The 19,761-nt window shown below is 48.7% G+C and overlaps 1 protein-coding gene and 1 pseudogene across 1 annotated transcript; both read left to right on the top strand.

Moving 5' to 3' along the window:
- The first annotated feature begins 12,495 nt into the window (after positions 1-12,495).
- On the top strand, positions 12,496-12,911 carry LOC123116384 (uncharacterized; annotated as a pseudogene).
- A 2,507-nt stretch (positions 12,912-15,418) lies between these two features.
- Positions 15,419-19,374, top strand: LOC123116385 (uncharacterized). The gene is made up of 2 exons (XM_044537348.1): positions 15,419-15,672; positions 19,163-19,374. The coding sequence occupies exons 1-2, from the start codon at positions 15,471-15,473 to the stop codon at positions 19,372-19,374; spliced, it is 414 nt and encodes a 137-aa protein (XP_044393283.1). The 5' UTR covers positions 15,419-15,470.
- Positions 19,375-19,761: the final 387 nt, after the last annotated feature.

Here is a 19,761-nt window from a genome sequence, read left to right on the forward strand (position 1 = left end):
GTCTCGACCATTTCGAGACTCCTCGTCATGTCCGTGATCACATCCGGGACTCCGAACAAACTTCGGTACATCAAAACTTATAAACTCATAATAAAACTGTCATCGTAACGTTAAGCGTGCGGACCCTACGGGTTCGAGAACTATGTAGACATGACCTAGAACTATTCTCGGTCAATAACCAATAACGGAACCTGGATGCCCATATTGGTTCCTACATATTCTACGAAGATCTATATCGGTCAAACCGCATAACAACATACGTTGTTCCCTTTGTCATCGGTATGTTACTTGCCCGAGATTTGATCGTCGGTATCCAATACCTAGTTCAATCTCGTTACCGGCAAGTCTCTTTACTCGTTCTGTAATGCATCATCCCGTAACCAACTCATTGGTCACATTGCTTGCAAGGCTTATAATGATGTGCATTACCGAGAGGGCCCAGAGATACCTCTCCGACGATCGGAGTGACAAAACCTAATCTCAAAATACGCCAACTCAACATGTACCTTCGGAGACACCTGTAGTACTCCTTTATAATCACCCAGTTACGTTGTGACGTTTGGTAGTACCCAAAGTGTTCCTCCGGTAAACGGGAGTTGCATAATTCTCATAGTTACAGGAACATGTATAAGTCATGAAGAAAGCAATAGCAGTATACTAAACGATCAAGTGCTAGGCTAACGGAATGGGTCATGTCAATCACATCATTCTTCTAATGATGTGATCCCACTAATCAAATGACAACACATGTCTATGGTTAGGAAACATAACCATCTTTGATTAATGAGCTAGTCAAGTAGAGGCATACTAGTGACTATATGTTTGTCTATGTATTCACACATGTATCATGTTTCCGGTTAATACAATTCTAGCATGAATAATAAACATTTATCATGATATGAGGAAATAAATAATAACTTTATTATTGCCTCTAGGGCATATTTCCTTCAATCTCCCACTTGCACTAGAGTCAATAATCTAGATTACATAGTAATGATTCTAACACCCATGGAGTCTTGGTGTTGATCATGTTTTGCTCGTGAGAGAGGCTTAGTCAACGGGTCTGCAACATTCAGATCCGTATGTATCTTGCAAATCTCTATGTCTCCCACTTGGACTTGGTCCCGAATGGAATTGAAGCGTCTCTTGATGTGCTTGGTCCTCTTGTGAAATCTGGATTCCTTTGCCAAAGCAATTGCACCAGTATTGTCACAGAAGATCTTCATTGGTCCCGATGCACTAGGTATGACACCTAGATCAAAATGAACTCCTTCATCCAGACTCCTTCATTTGCTGCTTCAGAAGCAGCTATGTACTCCGCTTCACATGTAGATCCCGCTACGACGCTTTGTTTAGAACTGCATCAACTTACAGCTCCACCGTTTAATAAAAACACGTATCCGGTTTGCGATTTAGAATCGTCCGGATCAGTGTCAAAGCTTGCATCGACGTAACCATTTACGACTAGCTCTTTGTCACCTCCATATACGAGAAACATATCCTTAGTCCTTTTCAGGTATTTCAGGATGTTCTTGACCGCTGTCCAGTGATCCACTCCTGGATTGCTTTGGTACCTTCCTTCCAAGCTTATTGCTAAGCATATGTCAGGTCTGGTACACAGCATTGCATACATGATAGAGCCTATGGCTGAAGCATAGGGAACATCTTTCATTTTCTCTCTATCTTCTGCTGTGGTCGGGCATTGAGTTTGACTCAACTTCACACCTTGTAGCACAGGCAATAACCCTTTCTTTGCCTGATCCATTTTGAACTTTTTCAAAATTTTGGCAAGGTATGTGCTTTGTGAAAGTCCTATTAAGCGTCTTGATCTATCTCTATAGATCTTGATGCCCAATATGTAAGCAGCTTCACCGAGGTCTTTCATTGAAAAACTTTTATTCAAGTATCCCTTTATGCTATCAAGAAATTCTATATCATTTCCAATTAATAATATGTTATCTACATATAAAATAAAAAATGCTACAGAGCTCCCACTCACTTTTTTGTAAATACAGGCTTCTCCAAAAGTCTGTATAAAACTATATTCTTTGATCACACTATCAAAACGTTTATTCCAACTCCGAGATGCTTGCACCAGTCCATAAATGGATTGCTGGAGCTTGCACACTTTGTTAGCACCTTTTGGATCAACAAAACCTTCTGGCTGCATCATATACAACCCTTCTTCTAGAAATCCATTCAAGAATGCAGTTTTGACATCCATTTGCCAAATTTCAGAATCATGAAATGCAGCAATAGCTAACATGATTCGGACAGACTTAAGCATCGCTACGGGTGAGAAAGTCTCATCGTAGTCAACCCCTTGAACTTGTCGAAAACCTTTCGCAACAGTCGAGATTTATAGACGGTTACATTACCATCAGCGTCAGTCTTCTTCTTAAAGATCCATTTATTCTCAATGGCTTGCCGATCATCGGGCAAGTCAACCAAAGTCCATACTTTGTTTTCATACATGGATCCCATCTCAGATTTCATGGCCTCTAGCCATTTTGCGGAATCTGGGCTCATCATCACTTCCTCATAGTTCGTAGGTTCATCATGGTCAAGTAACATGACTTCCAGAATAGGATTACCGTACCACTCTGGTGCGGATCTTACTCTGGTAGACCTACGAGGTTCAGTAGAAACTTGATCTGAAGTTTCATGATCAATATCATTAGCTTCCTCACTGATTGGTGTAGTTGTCACAGGAACCGGTTCTTGTGATGAACTACTTTCCAATAAGGGAGTAGATATAGTTATCTCATCAAGTTCTACTTTCCTCCCACTCACTTCTTTCGAGAGAAACTCCTTCTCTAGAAAGGATCCGATTTTAGCAACAAAATCTTGCCTTCAGATCTGTGATAGAAGGTGTACCCAATAGTTTCTTTTGGGTATCCTATGAAGACACATTTCTCCGATTTGGGTTCGAGCTTATCTGGTTGAAGTTTCTTCACATAAGCATCGCAGCCCCAAACTTTAAGAAATGACAACTTTGGTTTCTTGCCAAACCACAGTTCATAAGGTGTCGTCTCAACGGATTTTGATGGTGCCCTATTTAACGTGAATGCGGCCGTCTGTAAAGCATAACCCCAAAACGATAGCGGTAAATCAGTAAGAGACATCATAGATCGCACCATATCTAGTAAAGTGCGATTACGACGTTCGCACACACCATTTCGTTGTGGTGTTCCGGGTGGCGTGAGTTGTGAAACTATTCCGCATTGTTTCAAGTGTAGACCAAACTCGTAACTCAAATATTCTCCTCCACGATCAGATCGTAGAAACTTTATTTTCTTGTTACGATGATTTTCCACTTCACTCTGAAATTCTTTGAACTTTTCAAATGTTTCAGACTTGTGTTTCATTAAGTAGATATACCCATATCTGCTCAAATCATCTGTGAAGGTGAGAAAATAATGATACCCGCCACGAGCCTCAACATTCATTGGACCACAAACATCAGTATGTATGATTTCCAACAAATCAGTTGCTCGCTCCATAGTTCCGGAGAACGACGTTTTAGTCATCTTGCCCATAAGGCACGGTTCGCAAGTACCAAGTGATTCATAATGAAGTGATTCCAAAAGCCCATCAGTATGGAGTTTCTTCATGCGCTTTACACCGATATGACCTAAACGGCAGTGCCACAAATAAGTTGCACTATTGTTATCAACTCTGCATCTTTTGGTTTCAACACTATGAATATGTGTATCACTACTATCGAGATTCAATAAAAATAGACCACTCTTCAAGGGTGCATGACCATAAAAGATATTACTCATATAAATAGAACAACCATTATTCTCTGATTTAAATGAATAACCGTCTCGCATCAAACAAGATCCAGATATAATGTTCATGCTCAACGCTGGCACCAAATAACAATTATTTAGGTCTAAAACTAATCCCGATGGTAGCTGTAGAGGTAGCGTGCCGACCGCGATCACATCGACTTTGGAACCATTTCCTACGCGCATCGTCACCTCGTCCTTAGCCAATCTTCGCTTAATCCGTAGTCCCTATTTCGAGTTGCAACTATTAGCAACAGAACGGGTATCAAATACCCAGGTGCTACTGCGAGCATTAGTAAGGTACACATCAATAACATGTATATCACATATACCTTTGTTCACTTTGCCATCCTTCTTATCCGCCAAATACTTGGGGCAGTCCACTTCCAGTGTCCAGTCTGCTTGCAGTAGAAGCACTCAGTTTCAGGCTTAGGTCCAGACTTGGGTTTCTTCTCTTGAGCAGCAACTTGCTTGCCGTTCTTTTTGAAGTTCCCCTTATTCTTCCCTTTGCCCTTTTTCTTGAAACTGGTGGTCTTGTTAACCATCAACACTTGATGCTCCTTCTTGATTTCTACCTCCGCAGCTTTTAGCATTGCGAAGAGCTCGGGAATAGTCTTGTTCATCCCTTGCATATTGTAGTTCATCACGAAGCTCTTGTAGCTTGGTGGCAGTGATTGGAGAATTCTGTCAATGACACTATCATCAGGAAGATTAACTCCCAGTTGAATCAAGTGATTATTATACCCAGACATTTTGAGTATGTGTTCACTGACAGAACTATTCTCCTCCATCTTGCAGCTATAGAACTCATTGGAGACTTCATATCTCTCAATCCGGGCATTTGCTTGAAATATTAACTTCAACTCCTGGAACATCTCATATGCTCCGTGACGTTCAAAACGTCGTTGAAGACCTAGTTCTAAGCCGTAAAGCATGGCACACTGAACTATCGAGTAGTCATTAGCTTTGCTCTGCCAGACGTTCTTAACGTTGTCAGTTGCATCAGCAGCAAGCCTGGCACCCAGTGGTGCTTCCAGGACGTAACTTTTCTGTGCAGCAATGAGGATAATCCTCAGGTTGCGGACCCAGTCCGAGTAATTGCTACCATCATCTTTCAACTTTGCTTTCTCAAGGAACGCATTAAAATTCAACGGAACAACAGCACGAGCCATCTATCTACAAACAAACATAGACAAGCAAAATACTATGAGGTACTAAGTTCATGATAAATTTAAGTTCAATTAATCATATTACTTAAGAACTCCCACTTAGACAGACATCTCTCTAGTCATCTAAGTGATCACGTGATCCAAATCAACTAAACCATGTCCGATCATCACGTGAGATGGAGTAGTTTCAATGGTGAACATCACTATGTTGATCATATCTACTATATGATTCACGTTCGACCTTTCGGTCCCCGTGTTCCGAGGCCATATCTGTATATGCTAGGCTCGTCAAGTATGACCCGAGTATTCCGCATGTGCAACTGTTTTGCACCCGTTGTATTTGAACGTAGAGCCTATCACACCCGATCATCACGTGGTGTCTCAGCACGAAGAACTTTCGCAACGGTGCATACTCAGGGAGAACACTTCTTGATTATTAAGTGAGAGATCATCTTAAAATGCTACCGTCAATCAAAGCAAGATAAGATGCATAAAGGATAAACATCACATGCAATCAATATAAATGATATGATTTGGCCATCATCATCTTGTGCTTGTGATCTCCATCTCCGAAGCACTGTCGTGATCACCATCGTCACCGGCGCGACACCTTGATCTCCATCGTAGCATCGTTGTTGTTACGCCGTCTATTGCTTCTACGACTATCGCTACCGCTTAGTGATAAAGGAAAGCAATTACAGGGCGTTTGCACTTCATACAATAAAGTGACAACCATATGGCTCCTGCCAGTTGCTGATAACTTCGGTTACAAAACATGATCATCTCATACAATAAGATATAGCATCACGTCTTGACCATATCACATCACAACATGCCCTGCAAAAACAAGTTAGACGTCCTCTACTTTGTTGTTGCAAATTTTACGTGGCTGCTACGGGCTTAGCAAGAACCGTTCTTACCTACGCATCAAAAACCACAACGATAGTTCGTCAAGTTGGTGCTGTTTTAACCTTCACAAGGACCGGGCGTAGCCACACTCGATTCAGCTAAAGTGAGAGAGACAGACACCCGCCAGCCACCTTTAAGCACGAGTGCTCATAACGGTGAAACCAGTCTCGCATAAGCGTACGCATAATGTCGGTCCGGGCCGCTTCATCTCACAATACCGCCGAGCCAAAGTATGACATGCTGGTAAGCAGTATGACTTGTATCGCCCACAACTCACTTGTGTTCTACTCGTGCATATAACATCAACGCATAAAACCTAGCTCGGATGCCACTGTTGGGGAACGTAGTAATTTCAAAAAAATTCCTATGCACATGCAAGATCATGGTGATGGCATAGCAACAAGAGGGGAGAGTGTTGTCCACGTACCCTCGTAGACCGTAAGCGGAAGCGTTAGCACAACGTGGTTGATGTAGTCGTACGTCTTCACGATCCGACCGATCCAAGCACCGAACGTACGGCACCTCCGAGTTCAGCACACGTTCAGCTCGATGACGATCTCCGGCCTCCGATCCAGCAAAGCTCCGGAGATGAGTTCTGTCAACACGACGGCGTGGTGACGATGATGATGTTCTACCGACGTAGGGCTTCGCCTAAACTCCGCGACGATATGACCAAGGTGGAATATGGTGGAGGGGGGCACCGCACACGGCTAAGGAACGATCCGTAGATCAACTTGTGTGTCTATGGGGTGCCCCCCGCCCCCGTATATAAAGGAGCCAGGGGGGAGGAGGCGGCCGGCCAAGGAGGGCGCGCCAAGGGGGGAGTCCTACTCCCACCGGGAGTAGGACTCCCTTCTTTCCAAGTTGGAGTAGGAGAAGGGGGAAGGAGGAGGAAGAGGGGAAGGAAAGGGGGGCGCCGCCCCCCTTCCCTTGTCCTATTCGGACTAGGAAGGGGAGGGGCGCGCGGCCCCCTCCTGCCTCCTTCCCTCTTCTCCCTCGAGGCCCATGTAGGCCCAATAAGCCCCCGAGGGGTTCCGGTAACCTCCCGGTACTCCGGTAAAATGCCGATTTCACCCGGAACGATTTCGATGTCCAAATACAGGCTTCCAATATATTGATCTTTATGTCTCAACCATTTCAAGACTCCTCGCCATGTCCGTGATCACATCCGGGACTCCGAACAAACTTCGGTACATCAAAACTTATAAACTCATAATAAAACTGTCATCCTAACGTTAAGCGTGCGGACCCTACGGGTTCGAGAACTATGTAGACATGACCTAGAACTATTCTCGGTCAATAACCAATAGCGGAACCTGGATGCCCATATTGGTTCCTACATATTCTACGAAGATCTATATCGGTCAAACCGCATAACAACATACGTTGTTCCCTTTGTCATCGGTATGTTACTTGCCCGAGATTTGATCGTCGGTATCCAATACCTAGTTCAATCTCGTTACCGGCAAGTCTCTTTACTCGTTCTATAATGCATCATCCCATAACCAACTCATTGGTCACATTGCTTGCAAGGCTTATAATGATGTGCATTACCGAGAGGGCCCAGAGATACTCTCCGACGATCGGAGTGACAAAACCTAATCTCGAAATACGCCAACTCAACATGTACCTTCGGAGACACCTGTAGTACTCCTTTATAATCACCCAGTTACGTTGTGACGTTTGGTAGTACCCAAAGTGTTCCTCCGGTAAACGGGAGATGCATAATTCTCATAGTTACAGGAACATTTATAAGTCATGAAGAAAGCAATAGCAGTATACTAAAGGATCAAGTGCTAGGCTAACGGAATGGGTCATGTCAATCACATCATTCTTCTAATGATGTGATCCCACTAATCAAATGACAACACATGTTTATGGTTAGGAAATGTAGAAGTGCATGCTCTAGCCAATGCAACCAAAAGACTGATCTGATGGAAGAGACTAGGCAGCACATTATACGTCAACACTCCCCCTCACGTGTGGCTCCCTCAGGCCTAAACGTGGACCGAAAGTGGGCTGCAATTTAATTGCGCCAGCCAGGTCTTGAACACAAGACCTCTTGGCTCCGATACCATGTAGAAGTGCATGCTCTAGCCAATGCAACCAAAAGACCGATCTGATGGAAGAGACTAGGCAGCACATTATACGTCAACAGGAAACATAACCATCTTTGATTAATGAGCTAGTCAAGTAGAGGCATACTAGTGACTATATGTTTGTCTATGTATTCACACATGTATCATGTTTCCGGTTAATACAATTCTAGCATGAATAATAAACATTTATCATGATATGAGGAAATAAATAATAACTTTATTATTGCCTCTAGGGCATATTTCCTTCATTTTGATATAATAAAAACTTTGTGTGACCAAATGGGAGAGATGATCTGTCGATTTTGGTGGGCAAAGCAGGAGAAGACCAAGACTATGCATTGGCTAAGTTGGGAACTCATGACACAACAGAAAAAAACTGGCGGTCTCGGGTTCAGAGACTTGCATGGGTTTAACTTGGCCATGCTTGCTAAGCAGGCATGGAGGATACTCACTGAACCAGAGTCCCTCTGTGCACGGGTGTTGAAAGCCAGGTACTTCCCGAACACCTCGATCCTGGAGGCACAAGCTAACCAAGGGATCTCTTACACTTGGAGAAGTATTCTCAAAGGGGTTGAGTTGTTGAAAGGGGGACTTATCTGCAGAATCGGGGATGGAACCAGTGTTAAAATTTGGTCTGATCCTTGGCTGAATAGAGAGGGTTCTCGGCGACCGAAGACAGAGCGGGGTAGATGCTTGCTGACTAGGGTCTGTGAACTGATCGACCCGGATACAGGCTCATGGGATGAACAGCTGGTGCGATACATTTTCGTAAGCGAAGATGCAAAGGTGATCCTGTCTACACCCATAAGACATGACTTTGATGACTTCTACGCATGGTTTTTTGATAGCAAAGGTACATTCACGGTGCAGTATGCATACAAGCTGTATATTAGATTGCGTGATGCGGGGCTGCTGTCCACATCCCACCCTGTTGATGGTGACATCGATTGGAGGAACATATGAAAGATCAGATGCCAACCAAAAATGCAGCAGTTTATTTGGAGACTTGCGCACAACAGTCTGCCCTTGCTTATGGGCCTGAAAAGAAGAGGCATTAAATGTGATACTTTGTGCGTTTGTTGCAGAAGGCTCGACGAGGACGGGCGCACCTGTTCTTAAAATGCAAAGAGGTGAAGCAGGTATGGCGAGCACTACAAATGGAAGAGGTACGGCTGCGTACGTGTGCGTGTACTGATGCAAGAGGAGTGGTTAAATTACTGCTAGAACTGGACGAGGAAAAAAAGACCCTAGTGGTCTGTATGCTATGGTGTTGGTGGACGAGGCGGAACAAGATAAATGCAAAGGAGAATGGGGAACCAATTGATGGTTTACTGTCGAGAATCCGTGCGTGTACTTCTGACTATCTGAACCTGTGTGCAGCAAAAGAATGTTCAGAGAATGCCAGTTGTTAGAAGGGAGAGAGGGATTGGTGGAATAGTTCTTGTTTTATTGCTTGAGCCTCGTGGGCATATATATAGAAGTACATGATCAACTTGGAGTACAAGACAAGCTAGAATAATTCCTAGTCTATCTTATGTTTCCTAACTAATCACAATACTCAACATCCCCCCGCAGTCACAATGGTAGCGACGCAGACGGTGAGACTGGAGAAGAATCCGAAGGCAAGCCAACGGACACCTCCCGACAGTCGTAACGGTCGACGCATCGCAGAGTCGTGGCTGGAGTGGCAACCGACGAGGTTCCTCAAGCAAGGCGTTAGCCCTTTGTGCCGTTTGTCGAGGTAGCCGAGAGCATGTGTGGTTGAGCCGTTGTCGAGGAAGTCGTGCGAAGAATGCCGTGGTCGATGTCGAGTCGGGGTGGCCGGTGTCGAGGAAGTCGCCGTGGAGCCGTGGGCGCAAGGGGGCGCCGAGTTAGCATGGGCGCAGTGGTGTCGAAGTAGGGGTGCTCCAGGAAGATGATGTTGTTGACGACGCGTCGCGGCGGGTTTGCCAAACCCGGGGACACATCGTGGACGAAGGCACGCACCGGTGTTGCCAGCATCGGGCATGCGTAGACGGACGAAGATGAAGTTGACGAAGCGCCGCGCCAGGCTTGCCAGGCCCGGGGACACGTCGTGGACGAAGGCACGCTGTGGTGTTGCCAGCACCGGGCATGCGTAGACTGGGACCTGCACAAGCTGTATGCCATGTAGAAGAAGTCGGAGAGGCCAGCAGAGAAGGACTCGACGACGGTTGCGGCGCCAATCGGCGCGGGGCCAATGTCGCCCGCGGATGTCGGAGTAGATGAAGCGGTCGGGGTAGATGACGGCGACGCTGGCGACGGGCTGGTGCTGGATGAAGACGAACGGGGTGGACGGGCGGCGGCAGCGGCTACGGGGGTAGCGGCGGCGGCGGCCAAAGAAGAGCGGCGGCAGCGGCCTGATGGCGGCGGCGGAGGCTAGGTTATGAGCGCGGCAGCGATGCTCGAAGTAGGCGAAGAACCCTGACGGCGTGACGAAGACCGGAGTGGACGGTGGCATTCCCGCGCCAAGGGAGACGGCGCGGCGCATACCACGGGAGGTCGACGCGCGGTGACGGCAGAGTGGACCGCGGGCCGCGGCGCTACGGCCCGAAGTGGCGACGCAACGGCGGTAGGCCGGTCGGGGCGACGGCGGGAAGACCTCGGGGTGGCAGCGGGGACCGTGGACCGCGACACTGCGGCCCGAAGGGGCGACACAACGGCGATTCGCGAGTCGGTGCAACCGCGGGGACGGCCTCGGGACAACGGCGTGGACCGCGTGCCACGCTCGCTACGGCCCGACGGGGCGACGCAGCGGCGGCGCGAGGGTCGATGCAGCCACGGGACGGCCTAGAGCGGACGCCCTCGGGGCGGCGGGGGACCGCGGGCCGCGGCACTACGGCCCGAAGGGGTGACGCAGCGGTGACGCGGGTCGGTGCAGCCGGCAGAAGAACCACGGGGCGGCGGCGTGCGGCCCGACGGGGCGACGCAGCGGCAACCCGATGCTCGATCGATGGAGAGGCGCGCTGAACTCGGGGACGATCTTCACGGGACCTGCGGAGGCGCGTGCAACCGACGGGCCAGGTCGGTCGCGCGGCGTAGATGAGGCAGATCGCGGCGGCGAGCGGGTGATCAAGCCGATCGCGCGCGAGGTCAGGGACGCCGCTCGGTGGAGGCGTGGTGGCGGCGGAGTCCGAGATGAAGCCGGCGGCGGCGGGCGGCAAGGCGGCTATGATTGGCCGCCGCATGGCGCGAGGCCGCCGGGTCGGGGTGATGCAGGAGTCCCGGTCGGAGCAGGGCGGTGACGGCCGGCGTAGATCGACGGGCGGGCCGTCACACAAACGACGGCGGTGAAGGGCCGCCGCATGACGCGAGGCCGCCGGGTCGGGGCGACCGGCAGGCCGATGCGCGGACGACGCGCGAGGCCGCCGCGTCGGGGCGACCGACGGGCAGACGCGTGGACGACGCGCGAGGCCGCCGGGTCGGTGAAGAAGCTGGCCAATCGCGCCGATGTTGGAGTAGAGGCGCACGGGATCGACGGCGGCGGTGGGCGACGCAAACCGGATCACATAGACCGGAAAACCAAAAAGTAGACGCCGATCAAAGCGACCGGCGAGAGAGAGAAAACCCGGATCAAAGGATCGGGAAAAAGACTCTCTAGGGCAGCCGGCCAACACGGCCGGCGAACGAACCCTAGGTACGGGCGGCGCGGCCCCCGGCAGCAGTCATGGAGGCAGACCGCCCCGGGGGCGGCGCGCGGGTGCGAAGGCGACGGCTGCTAGGGTTTAGGATCGACTTGCGATAGATACCATGTTAGAAGGGAGAGAGGGATTGGTGAAATAGTTCTTGTTTTATTGCTTGAGCCTCGTGGGCATATATATAGAAGTACATGATCAACTTGGAGTACAAGACAAGCTAGAATAATTCCTAGTCTATCTTATGTTTCCTGACTAATCACAATACTCAACACCAGTGTTCAGCAGGTTTGGAGAAGGCCAGTGGGTGACAAGCTAAAGATCAATATTGATGGTTCTTTCCATGCAGAGACTGGAACAGGAGGCTGGGGCTTCGTTGTACGCGACAACCAGGGGGATGTGAGAGGCTCGGGTGCGGGCTGCCTCCGGCATGTGGCCACGGCGGTACAGGCGGAAGCAATGGCGTGCTCGGAGGCCATGCAAGCTGCTGCTGATTGGGGAATGACAGACATAATTATTAAAACAGAGTGCCAATCTCTGATGCGTGCAGTACAGGGAACTGAATTTGATCTAGCACCTGAAGGAGTTATCTTCAAGGACCTGCGTCTATTTGCTCATCTGCACTTTAATTCTGTTAGCTTTTCTTTTACCCCAAGGGGCTGTAATATTTTGGCACATGTACTTGCTGCCATGGGTGCTCGTGGACAATCTCCGAAACAGCTGTGGTCTGAGGAGTTGCCGGACGATGTAAATGTTAGGACGGCCAGCGTTTCTGCTGAGCCAGTGGGTTAATGGAATCGGGTGTTTCATCTCAAAAAAAAAAGAAACTCCTGAAACTAGGGTCAGTTGCAGCACAGAGATTCTTTTCAAGATGAGCGTGGAGATCCTGGACGGGAGGACGGTGCAGAGCTTCGTGGAGGACGAGGGGGCCTTCAACGCCTCCGTCGACGGCCGCTTCGCGGCGCTCGACGCCGACCACGACGGCCTCCTCTCCTACCCTGAGATGGCCGGGGAGATCATGAGCCTCCGGGTCCTCGAGAAGCACTTCGGGGTCGACGAGGCCGGTGCCGTTGGTCCCGACGAGCTCGCAAAGCTCTACCGCTGTCTGTTCGCGCGCTTTGACCGCGACGGCGACGGTGCAGTGGACCGGGAAGAGTTCTGGGCGAGATGAAGGAGGTCATACTCGCCGTGGCCAACGGGCTCGGATTCATGCCGGTGCAGATGGTGGTCGAGGAGGGGAGCTTTCTCAAGGTGGCCGTGGATCGGGAGCTGGCCAGAGCTGCCTGACCGATTCTGTTTGTACTAGTCCGAGTGTATCTTACAGAGGCATTAAGCGAGTGAGGATAATTTTTTTGCTTTATTTACAAAACGAGAAGTGAGTAATAATGTTGAAGCCTCAATGGAGTTCAGCTATAGCTACGTAATTGTATTTACAGACATTTATGCCCTGTCGAAGAATTGGTCCGATTAACCAAGTGTTGATTATTCCCTACTAATAGGGTTATTGAGCAGCCGATAAAACTGATAAATCATCCGATAGTTGGTTATTTGATGGATTAATTTGCCGATTAGTCTATTAATCTCTTACTCGCCATATAACTAAGCAGCTACCAGTTAACGATATCCTCATCAATTTTATGTTCTATTTTCATACGAGTTAAACATCGGGCATATCATGAAATAACGACTGCTAGATAATTAGTTAGAACCATCACGTTTGTGCCAAAGGACATCTCAAACATTTATTCTCAAACCGCCAGCATTTGTTGGGACTCATTTTATCATTCAATGTGGTATCCCATCAGTCTGCAGACTGGTCCAGATGTCCGGGCAAACTAGGGGGCCTAGTGAACATTCGGATCGTTGCCACGTACGTGACTGACAACCAGACCCATCAAAACTCTCTCCCTTGCTCGCGCCCTTTCACAAGCGAAGCAGTTGCCACACAGCGTCGCTTCCGAGTGTTAGCGTTGCATTCATGCCGACATAGAGTGGCTGCGACCTCTCACTGGTGCCGGCCCTGAACTAGTGCGTCCGCCAAGAGCATCACGCACACTGCATCCCGCTGCCTGCACCTGTTCAATACCGAAGAGATGTGACTAGGCGGGACTGATATTTGCCGCATTTCAATCGGCTACCGCCATTCGCCGACTGTCATTAAACATACACACAGGCGGAGAACTTCGGCGTTCGTATTGTGGGAGAGCACGCGTTTTATGTTTGCATTCCTATTTGAGAGTGCCCCTCCCTCCTATTTGGTTGGAAGTTTCATGCTCAAGTTGAGAAAGCAAGGGCTGACCGGACTGCTGCTCACTCTTGCGCTTCAACGGCAGTATTGTCTCCATCTTTCGCCCACCCAGGGGTTAGGGTTATCTTTGGAACGCTTGGCCGGGCTGGCATCCGCTATTTAAATGAGGCCACGCCCGGCAGAAACCGCACTACACCTCGTTTTGCTTCACATACTCCTCTGTGCACCACCTCTGCCATGACCACAAGCTCTAACGCGTTGTGGGAGAGCCTCCCAACGGAGTAGAAGGACGAGCTTGTTGCCCTTGCTTATGGATCCCAGGGCCGCTGTGCGAGGCGGACAGAGGCTGGCTTGTGGGCCAACTCCCCGAGTGTCGTCGATGACGACCTGACGATGGAGACGGCCTCCGACGATGACTTGGCGTCCTTGCCCATGTTGTTCCATGCCGGCTTGATCATGAAGCAGGCGTAGACGAATTTCAACGCCGCATGGTGAAGGAGCAGCTGAAGCCACAACTGGTGTCAGCGTTCCGAAAGGCGCGGCCAGAGCCGCTGCCTCAGTGGGGAGCTCGCCAAGATTGGCAAGGACTGGCGCTAAGCGGCACCTCCGACAATGCCGGCAGGGCCGCTGCCAGGTCATCGCGGTGGGTTCGGCGTTGGCCACGGAGGCCCTCCACACGGTGCAGGAGGAAGCAGAACGACTCCTCCGCGAGCGCCAGGCGACGAGTTGGCCAGGCTGTCGCGGCACGCGTCGTTCCACCGCTAGAAGGACGACGACGCTGACACGGATGACGATGAAGACGCGGCTGCCGGGGTGGCCAAGTGTACGACGTTGTTGTCCTCTACAAGTTAGGCTCATAAGGCGTTTTTTTAATTTTTAAGTAAACGGTCAAAATATTATCTGTTTTATGCAAATTATTGTATCCGAACTGTGCAGAAATCCGTCACGTTTGATAAAATTCTTCAAGTTTGTTTAAATTTGTTTTGAAATGAATACAGACACGATTGGATAGCCGCCTCCTGCTTCACTATCCGTGGACTGGTCTCACCGATCCACGAGATGTCGTAACACTCGCATGATCCAAATCCAGCAGCTGCAGCAAACTTGTAACCCGTGTGAGAAAGACAAACATGGGCCTTGAGGCTAGGCGCACAGTGCGCGTATGACGACTACGACGTCGGCCGTCGTTACTCTTTCGACCGATGACCGATCAGTGTCAGTGGCTCGGCCTTTTGCTTGGAGGGCTTTCCATGCCGTCGCACCTATGCATATTCTGCGCGTATTAAAATTCTTCGGCACGAAACGCCGCCGTTGCTGTCAACACCGTTGTGCGACGCGGCCGACACCAGCGAACACCACACGATTCTGTGGGGAAGACAAAATACTATACTACTAGTACTACTTTGCTTACATCTGAAGCGAGTCTCGTCAACCTCGGCGCATCCCACAGCGATATTGCCGACCACCGTAACCAAATGAAGCAGCGCCAGCTATAAATACCGGCCAACACCTCTTCCCCACGTCCACAAACCGGCCGAGATCGCAACATACAACTCGTGAAACTAGGGTCAGCTGCAGCAGAGAGATTTCTTTTCAAGATGAGCGTGGAGATTCTGGACGGGAAAACGATGCAGAGCTTCGTGGAGGACGAGGGCGCCTTCAACGCCTCCGTCGACGGCCGCTTTGCGGCGCTCGACGGCAACCATGACGGCGTCCTCTCGTACCCCGAGATGGCCGGGGAGCTCATGAGCCTCCGGGTCCTAGAGAAGCACTTCGGCGTTGACGAGGCCGGCGCCATGGCACTACTAGGGAAAACCTTATACACATAATCTAACCAGTAGCGCTTGTTAAAATGAGGCGCTCCTGCTACTTAGCAGTAGCGCGTCGGCTAAAACGGCGCTACTGTTACCCGCTTAGTAGTAGTGCGGCAGGAACAGAACGCGCTACTACTATAATTGCCACACCGTTCTCGACGTGCTAGGTATAGTAGTAGCGCCCTTCTAGAAACAGCGCTACTACTACAGATTTTAGCAGCAGCACGTTTTGCCTCCCCACATTACTGTTAAATCTATTTTCACCTAGCCCCCCGCGCGGCCTGATTCCCTTTCCTCTGCTTCCTCCCCCAATTACCCACTCTCTCTTCTCCCCCTCATCGCCTCCGCCTCGCCGCCGTCTTGCCGCCGTCTCCCCCGACCCCGCCTCGCTGCCGTCTCCCCCGACCCCGCCTCGCCGCCGTCTCCCCTGACCCCGCCTCGCCGCCGTCTCCCACGACCCCGCCTTGCCGCCATCTCCCTCGACCCGCCTCGCCGCCGTCTCCCCCGACCCCGCCTCGCCGCGCCTCGGTGCCGCCCTCTCCCCCGACCCCACCTCTCTCCCCGCCCTCTGTAAGCACTCTCCCTTTCCGATCCCCCTTCTCTGCTTAGTATGAACCCTAGCTATTTAGTGCTTGTTAGTATGAACCCTAGGCTATTTTTAGTGGTAGTTGGTTAATTACTTATATGGTAATTAGGGCAGTAGTTCCTGGGTACTAATTAGTTAGTAAGAACTAGGTACTAATTAGGTACTAGTTTATTTTTATTTATAGTAAGTTTATTTTTAGTAAGAACTAATTGAATTCATAGAACTCGTTAGTAAGAACTTGTTGCTATTTTTTTAGTTAAAGCAATTTTTCCCGCATCGACGTGGACGATGCCTATCCCGCATCCTCGTCGTCGAGTCGGTGGAGGACAACACCTGCTTGACCAGACGGGCCATGTCCGAGACTGGGCTCCGCCGGGGTGGTACAGGGAGGCGCTACCTACCGGGGGCGCAGGTTGGTAAGGAGCCGGCCTGTCGTTGACCGGAACCTTCTTTGGTGGCGGTCGCATGGGCCAGTGAGGGTCCAGAGGCTCGAGGACCCCGCGAAGGTGGTGCGTCACCGTGTCAGTGAGGAGGACGCGCATGTCCGTCGCTACTTGTCCACCGCCCGCGCCGATACCCGTCGCGTGCTAGTGTTTTAGTTGTATTAGTGATGTTATATGTATGACACTATTCGGGATGTATTAGTGATAATATTCGATGATGCACGGACGCATGAGATGATTTACTTTTTCTTATTGAATGCATGCTAATTTTAGTCCTATAAGATATTTTGAAATGTATATCTTGTGGTACTCAAATAGGATATGTGCTTGCCCAAGTGGCCGGTCATGTTTGCAGGTTACACCTCCGAGTGGCCTATGTTTTGCCGGAGTGTTGATTCATTTCCATTCCGGCAAATTTCAGGTGCTCGATATGTCCTATTTTAGTAAAGGTCATGCCAGATTTTTCCATGAATTTTTGCATGACTTGTGCCAGAATATGTAGGAAATATCGAGTGCCCCGAATTTGTGTGTTGAGTATCCGGGTAGTTGTCTTTGATCGATTTTCAATTAATGTTTCAACTATGAACATAGGAAATGTCTGACGACGAAAAGTATTCCGGTACTTGCAAATACTGCGAAGACGAGCGCGGCCTGTGCGACGGAATCTTCCTAGATGATGATAGGCGCTTCAACATCAAGCTGGACGAGAACTTTGAAGTAGATACAGTAAGTCACAGCGACAAGTTTTTTCGTAATTAAGCATGACATATGCTTCATTTGCTTGAACTTATAATTTATTTATTTTTACTATTCTACTAGCGTATCCCCTGCCATGCAAGAGCTTTTGTATTGGATAAGATAGGTTTCAATCGTACTATGGAGGAAAAGAAATTTTACTTGAAGACCAAGCATGGTTATATTTTCAATGTAAAATTATACAATTCAGACGACTACACCTATTTTGGATGCAAAATATGGTGAGCACTATGCAAAACTTATGCATTTGAGCCTGATATGGTTATCACCTTTGATATTCGTCCGGAAGATGATATTGAAGGTAATACCGACATCTGGGTCGATGTGCAGACGCCTCCAGTTATACCATTATGTAAGTTTCTCAACCATATTTATGTCTTTGATATTGTTTATTCAAAAATAGTTGACAACTAATTTGTATTGTCAGCTTATTTCGGTGCAAGCAAACATGTCCAGCGCTTGGTAGACAGGACCGTATACTTTGCCGGGGCTGAACTCAACTGCGAGGAGCTCAGTCATTATGTTTCATGGCTTGCGGATCTTGATACTGTCAAGACAAATTTTCTTCCTGCATTTAGAAATGTTAGTACTGAAAACGTGCGACCAATAGTCTTCGTAATGAACTACGATCACATCTATTTAGGAAGGATGGTAAGATTTTTACTATTTGTCCTCAGTGCATCTTTTCCATACATTATTTTTGAAGCTAAACTTCATTGCTAAGTATGTTAGCATACGATGTTCTTCAACAAGGACTCCCGATGAATGTTGCGCCTTATGGGATCGAGACTAAAGGTACCATGAGTATTATTAGCTTACGGCCAAGATATCCTACAGATTACTTTAGTGCATTCAAGATTAGCGACAGATGCTTAATAGTGCAAGACTGGACCAAATATGTGATGGGGGAGAGCAGAGAAGTACTAGGGGGCAGCAAACAGATGCGCTACCCACGATTAGGAGACAGGTTCATCTGCATGCTCCAACTTGATCAAGGAGGACAGCTATACATGTTTTATGTTATTTTACATAAGAGAGAGCAGCTGGAGTGATTAGCTAGCTAGAAATGAGTTTGAAGATGATGATGTGCTACACTATTACTATGATGATAAAATAGCTAATGTTGGTGATAATGACTATGATGATTATTATTAGCTAGTGTTAGTGGTGATTAAATAAATACTGTTGATGGTAATGATTATGATGATGATTAAATAGCTTGTGCTGGCGGATTAGATTCAAGTGGAGGCAACATGTGGTGCACATCGAAAGTACTACTAGTCCAAACAAGATCAAGTTTGGATTAGTAGTATACTTTTGACATGCACCACATATTGCCTCCACTTGAACATAATCCACCTTCATTTGACACACTGTTATGGACATAATGATGTAAACCTCATAACTGGTATTGTACCAATATTTGTACGATGGCGCATAAATACACTACAAATAAAAAAATAAAAAAAGAATACTAGTAGCGATGGAGAGAAAACACACTGCCACTAGTTACATTAGCAGTAGCGTGTGAATGAACAAACGCTGCAGCTATTTGTCCTAGCAGTAGCGCGTGCGGGCACGCGTTACTGCTATGCAATAGCTTTAGCGCCTTATTAGTAGCGCGCCTACCTGCGCTACTAGTGAGAACAAAACCAGTGCTACTGCTAGGGTTTTCCCTAGTAGTGTGGGGCACGACGAGCTCGCGGGGCTCTACCGTTGCCTGTTTGCGCGCTTCGACCGGGACGGCGACTGCGCGGTGGACCGCGAGGAGTTCTGGGCCGAGATGAAGGAGGTCATGCTCGCCGTGGCCAACGAGCTCGGGTTCCTGCCAGTGCAGATGGTCGTCGAGGAAGGGAGCTTTCTCAAGGTGGCTGTCGACAGGGAGCTGGCCGGAGCTGCCTGACCAATTTCCTATGTTTTTGTGCTTGTACAAGTGTATGTTTTTGCGCTTATACATCATTAAGTGAGTAAAATGTGCATTTGGAGCATATCTGGCCCTTCTTTTAACTTTAACACTTAGAGCATCTCTAGCCAATCCTTTTAGTTCAAATTTTTTTTCGAGGGATGACCCCCCGCCTCTGCACAAAGACGATGCATATAACCATTTTATTAGTTATTCATCGAGACATTACAAAGAAATACATCAATAAGTTTGAAGCCACCTTCTTTGACAACAACAGTCGCTAAACCTATCAAGTGATGAATGGGGTGCACATGATCAGGGCCGCCTCCATTGACCTTATACCAACGCCGAACATCAAAACCGGAGGCCTCAACCAAGATGTCCAAC

This window comes from Triticum aestivum, chromosome 5B (genome assembly GCF_018294505.1).
Source record: "Triticum aestivum cultivar Chinese Spring chromosome 5B, IWGSC CS RefSeq v2.1, whole genome shotgun sequence".
In the NCBI taxonomy this organism is placed as follows: domain Eukaryota; kingdom Viridiplantae; phylum Streptophyta; class Magnoliopsida; order Poales; family Poaceae; genus Triticum; species Triticum aestivum.